The sequence below is a fragment of the Acomys russatus genome, chromosome 5 (genome assembly GCF_903995435.1).
Source record: "Acomys russatus chromosome 5, mAcoRus1.1, whole genome shotgun sequence".
Lineage (NCBI taxonomy): Eukaryota > Metazoa > Chordata > Mammalia > Rodentia > Muridae > Acomys > Acomys russatus.
The window spans coordinates 27,258,793-27,270,763 of NC_067141.1; the positions used below are offsets into that span (position 1 = coordinate 27,258,793).

The 11,971-nt window shown below is 48.9% G+C and overlaps 1 protein-coding gene across 1 annotated transcript; it reads left to right on the plus strand.

Moving 5' to 3' along the window:
• Window positions 1–351: 351 nt before the first annotated feature.
• Zdhhc24 (zinc finger DHHC-type containing 24) lies at window positions 352–6,539 on the plus strand. Its single transcript, XM_051145857.1, has 3 exons — window positions 352–673; window positions 1,753–2,030; window positions 5,450–6,539. The coding sequence occupies exons 1-3, from the start codon at window positions 393–395 to the stop codon at window positions 5,743–5,745; spliced, it is 855 nt and encodes a 284-aa protein (XP_051001814.1). The 5' UTR covers window positions 352–392; the 3' UTR covers window positions 5,746–6,539.
• Window positions 6,540–11,971: the final 5,432 nt, after the last annotated feature.

Below are 11,971 nucleotides of genomic sequence, written 5' to 3' on the forward strand. Positions count from 1 at the left end.
GCCAGCCAGGTCTATTAATACCGCAGCGGCTGTAGAGGAGTGTAGGGAGAATGTGCTGAGCCGGGAAACCCCGACGCCACCGGGGCTGCAACTCAATCCTTCGGGAGTGGCAGCCTTCGGGAGTAGCAGGCAGCCAGCCACACCAGGAGGCACTCCCTGCGGTAAGCAGAGCAACGACTTCATTCTGACACCTGGGCGGCAGCACCAATCGGATTTCGAACACCAGTCAGCCAATCACTTCTCTGCATCTGTGACCCCTCCCTGTAAGTCTGGCGCACAACGTGCCCCTGAGGAGCTCCTATTGGCCGCGACAGACGTCTGTCCGTCGCCGCGCCCTCCCCAATACGGAAGCGGTGTGGTCCCAGGGATCCGACAGCGGGTGGGTCGGAACCATGGGGGAGCCCTGGGCAGCTCGGGGCGCAGAAGGATCGCCCGCGCGGCTGCCACTGGTGCTCACCGCTCTGTGGGCGGCCGCCGTGGTCCTGGAGCTGGCCTATGTGATGGTGCTGGGACCCGGGCCGCCCCCGCTGGGACCCCTGGCCCGGGCCTTGCAACTGGCACTGGCTGCTTATCAGCTGCTTAACCTGGGGGGCAACGTGGGGCTCTTCCTGCGCTCGGATCCCAGCATTCGAGGAGTGATGCTGGCTGGCCGCGGCCTGGGCCAGGGCTGGGCGTGAGTGTCGGGTGCGAGGGTCCGCGGGCAGAAGCGGGGGTCCGTGGCGCTGGGACCAAGAGAGGCCCTAGAACTTGAGATGTCAGAAACTGGATGACATAGCATAGGGTTGTTAGAGCCAAAGAACGCCTTTAGAACCTGGCAGCCGCTACTTAATTCATTCAGATACTGAGCAGGCATTGATTGTTACAGGAGACTCAAGTAAAAACAGATGCCCGACTTCCTGGAGTTAATTTCAGTGGCAGAAGGGGCAGGTAATAAATTATAAGGCCAACAAATAAGTAAATTGCATAAAATAGACGGTAAAGAGGATGGCGTGTAAACAAAAATAGGGCAGGGTAAATAAGGCGAGGAGCGCAAATTTCAGTTATCCTTATTATTTTTGTTTGTATGTATGATATGTGAATCCAGGCTCACGTGCCACGGCACACGTTGGAGGACAACTTTCAGGAATTTGTTCTCTTCTACCACGTGGGTTCAGAAGACTGAACAGGTGCAGCAAATGCCTTTAACCACTAAGCCATCTCCCCAGGACTAGTCAATTTTAAATAGTCAGTCAGTTTTCAGCACGAGACTTTTAGGTGATGGATTTGTTAATGAGCTTGATTTAATTAAATTACATTTTTCTAAAAAGCCACAGCATCCGCAAATATTTTAAGACTAACTTGTCCATTTGCAAGTAAAAGCTAAAATGTAAAAATAAGCAAGTGGCCAAGGTGGGCGTCACTGAGGCATTTTACACAAAGCCTAGGAAGGGGTGCTGCACTTAGCCACTTGGGACTTTTTGAACTGCTTTCTGGGAGCGGGAAGCAGACCAAGAAAAGACAGAAACCACTGTATGCCCAGAATATTCCAGAACCATAAAGTCAGTGCCTGGAACGGAGAGTTGGGAAAGAGGTGTTAGTGGCAGAAGCATTTCCAAGCCGTTGTAAACTTTGCTTTCCAGTGGTTGTTTCAGGAAGTGGCCACCTCAGAACTTCAGTGCTAGGGTTGGAGGTGCCCCTCCCAAGATGGTCTCTGGGGCTGAGGTTGGGCATGGTTTTGGCCGGCACTGACCTGTGGTTCTCACACCCGTGCAGTTACTGTTACCAGTGCCAAAGCCAGGTGCCGCCACGCAGTGGGCATTGCTCTGCCTGCCGTGTGTGTATCCTACGTCGAGACCACCACTGCCGCCTCCTGGGCCGCTGTGTGGGCTTCCATAACTACCGGCCCTTCCTGTGTCTGCTGCTTCATGCTGCTGGCGTCCTGCTCCACATCTCAGTGCTGCTAAGCCCTGCCCTGTCAGCCCTGCTGCGGGCCCACTCGGCCCTCTACACGGTGGCTCTCCTGCTGTTGCCTTGGTTCATGCTTCTCGCAGGTAGGCAGCTTTCCGAGCCTTGCAGGAGCCAGCGACCCTTGCCCTGGGTTGGGAAGCTAGGCCCCTTCCCATGAAAGGTGGTGTGCCCAGCTGGTTCTCTTGGGGAGTGCTCTGGGGACCCAGTCCCAGCATCATTTAAGACAAGAGGGAAGCCTGGTACCTCGCTGAGTGTGACGTGCTGTACTTTAAGACAAGAGCCTAGTACTGGCCCCCAGAATCAAGAAAGGCCCCAGGGCTCTCGCTACAGAAGAGGAGAGGCGAGTGTGAGAGCCCATGAGTTGTTGGGATGCTAGAAGGTTATCTTAGCGAAGAAGGGCCTAAGGCCTCAGTCCCAAATAACACACACAAAACACACACACACACACACACACACACACACACACACGCACAGCCTCTGGAAGTCCATTGAGGTGCTCGTGCTGGTTTCTTTTACAGGCTCTTCTCTGTGGTTCTGCATTTTTTGAAACTAGGTCATCATAGCCTACCTTACTGTCCCTAGTCACCAACTTGGCCTTCAAGTCTCAGCCCTGGGACCTGTTGAAACCAAAAGCACCAAAACTGCCATTAGCTCTACCAACGCACAGATGGCTTACTTTGATATTCCTCCTTTCCTTCTTTGTTTCCTTCCTCCCTTCTTTCCTATACAGTCTTGACGCGAGGCTCAGGCTGACTTTTGAACTCACAGTGCTCTTCCTCAGCCTCCCAAATACTGGGGTTGCAGGCATGTGCTGCCATTTCTTGCCCTTTATCTGTCTGACACACACCTCTCACACCTGCCCCTACGTCTTGTCGAAGCCCAGGACGTGTCACCTCCATTGGCCATCCCTCTTCCTTTCTACCTTTCTACTCATCTTCCCTGTCCCGTCTTCCCTGTCCCGTCTTCCCTGTCCCATCTTCTCTGTCCCGTCTTCCCTGCTCCTGTCTAGCCTGAAGCCCTTCATTCCTCCCTTTCTCCCGCCACCATCTCAAGCATCCTAGCTCATCTTCCCTCTCCTGGCTACTGAGAGCTGTGCATGTACAACAGATGTGCACGATGCCATTTTCAAGGCTCTGCTTCGCCTGGTTTTCCATATGAAACCCATGTTGGCAGGAGCACTGCCAATTTGTGGGCAGCCTGGGTTACACATGAAGCGAATGGTGAGCCTGAGCTATGTATTTCAGGGCCCTGTCTCAAAAACAAAGAGCAACAGTGTTCCTGTGTTCAACACTCCCAGGTGCGTTGGAGGGCCCATGGCATTTGACAGCTGTTGCCTCCTTCCTGGAGGCCTCTGCTTGTTTTGTCCACTCTTCTTCCTGAGCCTCAGCTCTCTTCACTGGTGCTCCTGGGCCTCCCCTGCCATGTGTAGACATCTTCCTTATTTTGCCTACTCCTTCCAAAGGACTTGTGAAGGCGCACAGTTGCTTTCTCCTTGCTCCCACCTGGCCTCTGCTCTGCCCTTCCTCCTAGAGCGGCACAAACCAGGCTGTCTAGAGTTAGGGGACCTCTCAGGCTCAGAAGCTTCCAGGCCCACATTCTTGACATGTTTTGCTCTTGGCATCACCTGCAGCTCAGACTTCAATGTTTCCATCTCTACCTTCCTTTTGGGTCTTCCTTCATCTGCTCTCCACAGACTTGGTAACTTGTACCTGAGTGTAGGAGACAGCTACTCTCACTCTGGCATGTCCTTCAGGTGTCTGCTGCATACAGACCCGCTGTGCAGCAGAGCTTCTTAAACTGCCAGGCCATTGACACTGCCTCCTAGGAGTCTCTTCTGAACAGGATGTTCTCTCTCCCTTTTATTAAAATAGATGAAGTCTATTTTTTCTACTCTTAGTTTTTTGTTTGTTTGTTTTTTTGGTTTTTCGAGACAGGGTTTCTCTGTGTAGCCTTGGCCATCCTGGACTCACTTTGTAGACCAGGCAGGCCTCGAACTCACAGTGATCCGCCTGCCTCTGCCTCCCGAGTGCTGGGATTAAAGGCGTGCGCCACCACGCCCAGCCCTTAGTATTTTTTTTGCATAGCATTTTTGCCAAGGTTTGGGGTTGGGTGCACGTGTGTTCATGTATGTGGTGTGTGTGTGTGTGTGTGTGTGTGCGTGCGTGCGCACGCACATGTGAAGGTCAGAAGACAACATTGGGTACCTTCTGCCTTCTGTTTGGGACAGTCTCTCTTTGGTCTGGAACTTTGCCAAATAGGCCAGGCCAGCAAGCCAATAGGTTCCAGAGACCCATCTGTCTCTTCCGCCCACCCAATCATTGCTGGAATTACAGGCATATGTCACCACATCCAAATTTTTATGTGGTTCCTGTGGATCTGAACTCAGGGCCTCATATAGGAAGGGCAAGAAGCTGGATGAGCCATTTCTTCAGACCAAGTTCTCTTTCATTGATACAAAACACATCATTTTAGCCGGTTGAAAGTGTACAATTCAGTAGATTTTAGTATATTTGTAAGTGTCTATACTTAGTATATAGATAGTGTAGTGCAACCATTACCACTATCTTATTTCAGAACATTTTCACTCCAGAGAGAAATGCTGTCCAGTAAGCAGCCCATCCTATGACTCCTTAAATCCCCTCAGCCCTGACCTTGTTAGGTCATGTGTATGTGTTTGTCCATTCATGACAGCTCAAAGAAAGCATGTCCCACAGCCCTTCATGCTTGGTTTCTTTCACTTAGCACAGTGTTCCATGGCCTCTGGAGGGCAATTAATTACTCAGCAGTAACTAGCTGCCTGCTGAGGCCGAGATGGTAAAAGATAATAAACTTTTTCATGCAACACAGATCCCAGGTGTAGCTAAGTAACTGAATTTACAGAGTGGAGGAATGGGTCCTGGTTCTTTGGTGGGAGGAGGGCGGGATTTGGGTTTGGGAAGTTTAAGTATAAGGGTTATTGTGTAAATAAAATGCTTATTTTTGGATACTCACCCCTACCCCCTACACCCACCCCCATATCTGGTTACAATCCTTGTTCTGAGAATCTCCTGTCTCAAGGTTGTGTAAAACACTGCTCCTCAATTGTCCCCTGATATGCCAATAAGACAGCTTACAGCCAATAGCTGGGCAGGAGAGAGAATAGGGCTGGACTTCCTGCCAGCCAGAGGAGGAGGAGTTAGAAGACTAAGTGGGGGATTCAGCCATAGTAGTCCAGGAAACATCAGGAGAGGAGCTGGAGCAAGGAAAGCTGCATCGTACAAGTATCTCTGGGCTATATGCTGGGAGGAAACCAGATTATCTTAGAGGGTTAAGAATAGAGTAATAACTGCTCAGTTATTGTGCTGTGAAACTTATTATTAAACAAACATGAGTCTCAGTTATTTGGGTGATAGCCGGGTTAAGAGAGAAACTGAACAACAAACACAGACTTAAAAAATTAACTTTGATAGGGAAGGCCAGCTAACTGCGATTCCCTAAGACCCTTTCTGTTTTATCCCCACAGGCAAAGTGTCTCTGGCCCAGTTCTTCTTAGCCTTCGTGGTGGACACGTGTGTGGCAGGTGCATTGCTGTGTGGTGCTGGCCTGCTTTTCCATGGGATGCTGCTGCTTCGGGGCCAGACCACCTGGGAGTGGGCTCGGGGTCACCACTCCTATGACCTGGGCACCTGCCACAACCTGCAGGCAGCTCTGGGGCCACGCTGGGCCCTAGTCTGGTTCTGGCCTTTCCTTGCCTCTCCTTTGCCTGGAGATGGGATCTCTTTCCAGACTCCAGCTGATGTGGGTCTTGTGGCTTCCTGAGTCCAGGTAGAGCCAGAATTGAAAATGGCAGAAGGGAGCAGAGGTGGAAACTGAGAATGTTTGTTCAGTTCCATGCCAGTCACGGGAAGGAGGCCAGGTTGGCCCTTCGTGCCTGTAGTGGGCAGCTCTATCTCCTTCCTTGGACCTTCCCAGCATTGGCTCTTCTGTCTCTAGGGTTGGCCCCTTTTGGCAGAGGAGAGTCTGGCAAGGGGGCTCCTTGGCCTGTCTGCCCCTCTACCAAGCTGGTATCGTGCCCACCTGGCTCTTGGCCTCCCTCATCTTTGCTGGGTTCCTATCCCTCCCTTTGTTGTTTTGGTTGCTATTTTAAGTTCTCATGATTGTCAGGCCTGGAGACTATGAAAGCTTGAGATCCCAATGGCGAAGATTCTGCCTCCTCCGTCCCTGGCAGGGTGTGGTGGGATGCGGGCAAGGAGAATCCAAGTGTGTTCTAGAGAGTAGCACTCCACACAAATATGTCAGCAGCAGGAGTCTCAGGAAGCTCTTGTAGCTCACCTGTATGTGGGGCCACAGTTAGGATCTTTGTTCTGTAAGGAACAAAAGCCCTGCTAGACCACATGACAAGATTGTGGGATAGAAAGGTAGCCCTCACTGGCCTCAAACTCAAGGAAATCCACCTGCTTCTCTTTTCTGAGTGCTGGGGTTAAAGGCATTCCACAGGACACCTGGCCTAAGAGGTTAGCTATGAACCCAGGTCTTGAATCCACTTTACTTTGGCACAGCTGAAGTGAGTAGGAGAAACATTAGTGCAAAAATAACCAGCTTCCAGGTGTTCCATACAGGGTGATTTTAATATCTGTGTGTGTGTGTGTGTGTGTGTGTGTGTGTGTGTGTGTGTGTGTGTGTGTGTGTGAGAGAGAGAGAGAGAGAGAGAGAGAGAGAGAGAGAGAGAGAGAGAGAGAGAGAGAGAGAGAGAGAGAGAGCGCTTGTGTGCATGCATGGCCATGTACATCTGGGTGCCCATGGAGACCAGGCATTGAATTCCCTGGAACTAAACTGTTGTGAGCCACCTGATGTGGGTGCTGGGAACTAAACTTGGGTCTTCTCAATAGTAATATACAATCTTAACCACTAAGCCATCTCTCCAGCCCCCATATTTTTGCTTTGTTTGTTTTTTGTTTTTCAGGACAGGGTTTCTCTGTGTAGCCCAGGCTGGCCTCAAACTCACAGCAATCCACTTGCCTCTGCCTCCCAAGTGCTGGGATTAAAGGCGTGTGCCACCACACCCAGCTTTTGCTTTTTAATTCATCATTACTATTGTTGAGACAGAGTCTCTTATTGTCCCAGGCTGGCTTGGGACTCACAGAAATCCTCCTGCTTCAGCTTCCCAGTCACTGGGAATTCCAGGTGTGGTGAGTCGACACACCCAGCTTTCAGCTTCTGATGTAACTGTAATAAGCAGCTAAACAGGCTTCAGTGCACGTTATCTCTGTTTGCCCCGAGGTTCTCTCAATAGAGAAGTAAAAATAATATAAATTTATAAGGGGAAAGAAGATAGATGTTTGTACACTAAAGACCCTGACAATGTTTTGAAACATGACAGCTTGGGAGCTTAGCAGAGAATTAAAAATCAAAATCACGTGTTCCTCAAGGGAGCAGTGGATAAGCAAGGCATAACTTCCCCAGCACTCTGAGAGACTCTGGGCCAGTCTTGGGTGGGGTGTTGGGCAGTCTGGTCCTCCCGACAGACCACATCCACCCCTGCAGCCACCCTTCTGGGACGAGGTGGTATCTGGGACGAGGTGGTAAGGTGGTAAGGACAGCCTGGACCAGGAAAGCTCTGAATCTCAAGGGCAATGAGAAAGGCAGGAATCAGGGCTGGATCACAAGAGAGCTAAGTAAACGTCCACAGCAAACACTGGCTGTCATCCATAGATAGTCATACACTGAGTTCCCAGGAGCCTACCCTTCTGACGGGCTTTGCCTGTACTCCCAGAGGTCACTGTTTGCCACTCAACATGCTCTGTTGCTTTAAGAAAACACTAGTGTCCCAGCTGTCGTGGTGCACACCTTTAATCCCAGCAGAGGCTGGCAAATCTCTGAGTTTGAGGGCAGCCTGGCCTGTAAAAGTGAGTTTCGGGAAAGCCAAGGCTATACAGAGAAACTCTGTCTTGAACAAAACAATAAAGAGACGTGAAGAGCAGGTGGTGCATGTGTGGTGCAGGCAGATCTGCCGTCCCTCGCTCTGTACAATATCTTCATTTTCATATTTTTGTTTAAAAGAGTATAAGAGGCTCCTTATAACCCTTACCACAGACTGTCCGGGAAAACAAGCTCTTCCTTGAAGTCCTTGCTGTGCCCTCCCCTTCTGGTCTTAATCATCCCCTTGCTTTGCTTTGGTTGTGTTATGTGTTTGTATTGTTTTGCATGTTTTGTTTATATATAAATGCAATGACCAAGTTTATTCTTCTGTAGCTTGCCTTTTCACTCGTAGTTTCTGAAATGTGTCCAAATTACTGCATGTAGTGGTGTGGTACTCCTTCTATTCCACATGGAGATCTGAATATACCACACCCAAACATTTTCTATTTTGTTCCACTGGTTGTTATCCCTACCCACTTAGGGGGTTTCATATGCTAGGAGCCCTTGCTCTTCCATGCCAATCTGAGAATAAGCTCCTCAGATTTCACCAAAGTCCAACCAGTGGAACCCAATGGACTGTACATTAGCGTGGAGAAAAGAAAACCAGAATCTATGTGAGATCCAACTTTCCAGGTCAGGAACATGATTTATCTCCTCAATGAATATTTTCTTACTTGTTGACACAGGATTTCACTTTGTAGCTCTGGTTAGCCTAGAAATTATTATGTAGACCTGGCTGGCCTCAAACTCAGAGATCAGCCTGCCTCTGCCTCCTAAGCACTGGAATTAGGAATGTGTACCACCATGCCATCTTTAAATATTTTCAATAAAGCTTTTTGTTTTCTGATAAAGATCATGTCTTTTGATTGGTTTTATTTTTGTATTTCATATTTTAATGTTATATACATGACTTATGAAGACTGTTGAGCACACATAAAGATCACTAGATTTTTTAAAATTTTATTGTTGTGTGCATAGGAGGGGCATATCTATGCCATGGCTTGTGTGGAAGTCAGCAGGTAACTTGGTTCTTCCCACTGGGATTGAACGCAGGTCACCAGGTTTGGCGGCAGGTGCCTTTACTTGCTGAGCTGTCTCAGTTGGCCCCACACTGTCGAGTCTACAGTTTGCTGTATTTGTAATCATATCATCTTTGTTCTTCCTCTAAAAAACTATTCTGATACAGACAGCAGTCCAGGCTGGCCTGAAGCTATGTAGCCCAGGATGGCCCTGAACGTTGACATTCCTACCTCAACTTCCTGAATTCTGGGATTAGAGATGTGAGCCACCACATCTGGCTGCCTTTTGCATTTTATATTTTTATGCTTCTTGTAACTCTGCATGGGTGAGACCACTATGCAATGTAGAATACACCTTTTTTTTTTTACTTTATTTTAAACTTTGTGTATGTTGCCTACGTGTATATGCACATGAATCATGTGAGTGCCTAGTGCCAAAAGAAGTCAGAGTCCTGAAACTGGCAAAACCACATGAGCCAAACCATATGGGAAGTGAGCGCAGGGCTCTCAGTCACCGAGCCACCCTTCCAGCCCAGTTCTGACTTTAGGGGAAATCGATTGTTCATTAAATATCTTCAGTATGAGCTTTTGTTTAATTAGATGCTCTTAGGATACACACGCTAAGAGATAAATGCAAAAAATAAAGAGAAGAAAATGCAAGGACTGAACACAGGAATTGAGAACTAAGAAGAACAGTTTGAAACCTAAGAAAAGTTGACAAATTTCTCATTTTCAGAAAACAAAGCAAAAAGATGACCATGAAAGATGAGGAAAGAAAAGTAGGATCAAAGCTAGTGGCAGCCTAGTCCTCTCAGGAGCGACCTCTGTCAGTTGCTGGGCTTCACTGGAGTCCCAGAGAGAGAACGGCCATCTGTCCCACCTCACAGAGCAACAATCAGGACTGAGGAAAAACAGCGCAGAAGACATGGGATCTTTATCTATAGGAAACTGTTCCCAGCTTTGGGTTACCACCCAAACAGTTACACAGTGAGCTGTCCAGACAGGCCATGCTATAATGACGGGTGGGTGTTTAAGTGAAGTTACTCTCGGGAATGTTTTACCAAATGAGGGCAGAAAAGGAAAGAAAACATGGAACTCATGAATGCAGGTGTCTAAGCCTGGAAGAGGGAGAAGGGAACTCTCAGTGGGGAGTCTACACAGAAGCAAGGCCTCAAGTAAGTGTCGGGGGGAAACTGGGACTGGATGGGAGAGTTTTCAATGGTATATTAAAAATCTAAGCAACGAAAGAAAAAAAAATCAAAGTACCAATTCCATGAAAACGTCTAAAAGTTCAAAAATGGTTTAGAGTTATTCTCAGCTTTATGAAGACTTCACATATTAACATAAGCAGGAGTGTTGATTACCTAAAGCACAGAAAGCAGGGGAGGTGTCTCAAGAGCACTAATGACTCACCAGGGAGTCAACAGACGAGGCCTAGAATGATCACTGAGGCGAGAGCAGCACAGGGCTGGAGAGGCGGCTCAGTGGCTCGGTGCTCATCCTCTTGCAGAGACCTAGGTGTGGCTGCCAGCACCCACACCGGGCAGCGCACAACCACCTGTAACTCCAGCTGCTGGGGATCCAACACCCTCTTCTGGCCTCCTTGGGCACCGGTACTGACAGACACAAGCCCCATACACACACACACATAATTAAAGGAATCATTGTTTTTGTTTTGAGACAGGATTTCTCTGTGTAGCCTCGGCTGTCCTAGATTCCCTTTGTAGACCAGGCTAGCCTCGAACTCACAGCAATCCACCTGCCTCTGCTTCCCGAGTGCTGGGATTAAAGACATGCACCACCACGCCTAGCTTTAAAAAAATCTTTTAAAAAAGTAGTATTTTTAAAAGTTAGTGAAAATGGCTGTTGCACAGGTATGCTCCTGTGGGATGGGAAGAGGACATTTTATTTTATATAGTCTATTCTAGATCACTACATAGGTGTGTGTTTCAAAATAAGTATTACAAAAAGATACTCTTCTCATCCTTAGTGTTGACAGTTTCTTAGAGCTCTCCCTCCTGTGTGTGCTGGCCACTCTGCACTGATTACACTTCATGTTGTTTCATGTCCACTAAGGTGCCTGTCATACATTTCTTACCAACCAAGCACGGTACGACATTGTGTCACATGGTAGGGCCTGGGCATGTCTCTCCCCTTGTAACATCATGAGTAGCTATGGATTGTCCTGATTTCACAGCTTGACTGGGGTGAAAGGGACTGGAATGTCACATGATCCAATATATAGGCTGGCCCCGTGACAGCACAGCCCCATTCACGTAACGCCAGTGACAAGGGGCTTGATATGTTGGGCAGACCTTCCGTGCCCATTTAGCTCTGCAGGCTAGGCTGGGTTTCTGACTGACAGCGGCAATCCCCCCACCTCTCCTCTTTCCATCTCCAGTCAGACCTCCTCCGCGTTCCGGCTGTGCCTCCGCGGGATGATGCAGAAACCCTTTGCCATCCTTGTTCAGGTAGAGCCTGTCCGTGAGGGGATGGGCAATATGGGAAGGAGGCTGGGCTGCTTCTGTGGTCCAGGCCCATTGTCTATTAGTCTGCTCACTGATGTACTCTTTGGAAGGGTCAAGGCGTCAGTGTCACCCTGGTCCCCAAGTGAGCACAGAAGCTGTTATTGGGCAGTGGTGGCCATTGGTTTTGTGGACAAAAGTTGTGCAGTTCAGCATCACCTTTTTGGACCTGTTCTTCCCTTCCTCCTGAGGAATTGCCAAGCTCTGATGGTGCTAGAGCTGACAGTGGTATAGAATTAATCCATTCAGACTGCCTTCTTGTACCAGAGAGGAAGTGGAGGTCTGCAGGCCTGAGCTGTGTGCCACACACTAGGCTGAACCTGGTCAGACTGGAGAAAATGTTGGTCTCCAAGGACAGAACCCTTGGTTCTCAAGTGATTCAGAATGGTCCTGGCACTTAAGATCTAAACACATCTTCACTTAGTCTTCAGCTTCATTCCATCCTCTGGTGTGTACCTTCTCAGTGACCTCTGGCCATATTCCGGCTACTGCACAGTAAACATCCCCCGCCCCCCGAGGACCATCATGGGCTCCTGGGCCTAAGTGCATCCTGACAGGTACTTGTAGGCATCAAATACCGCT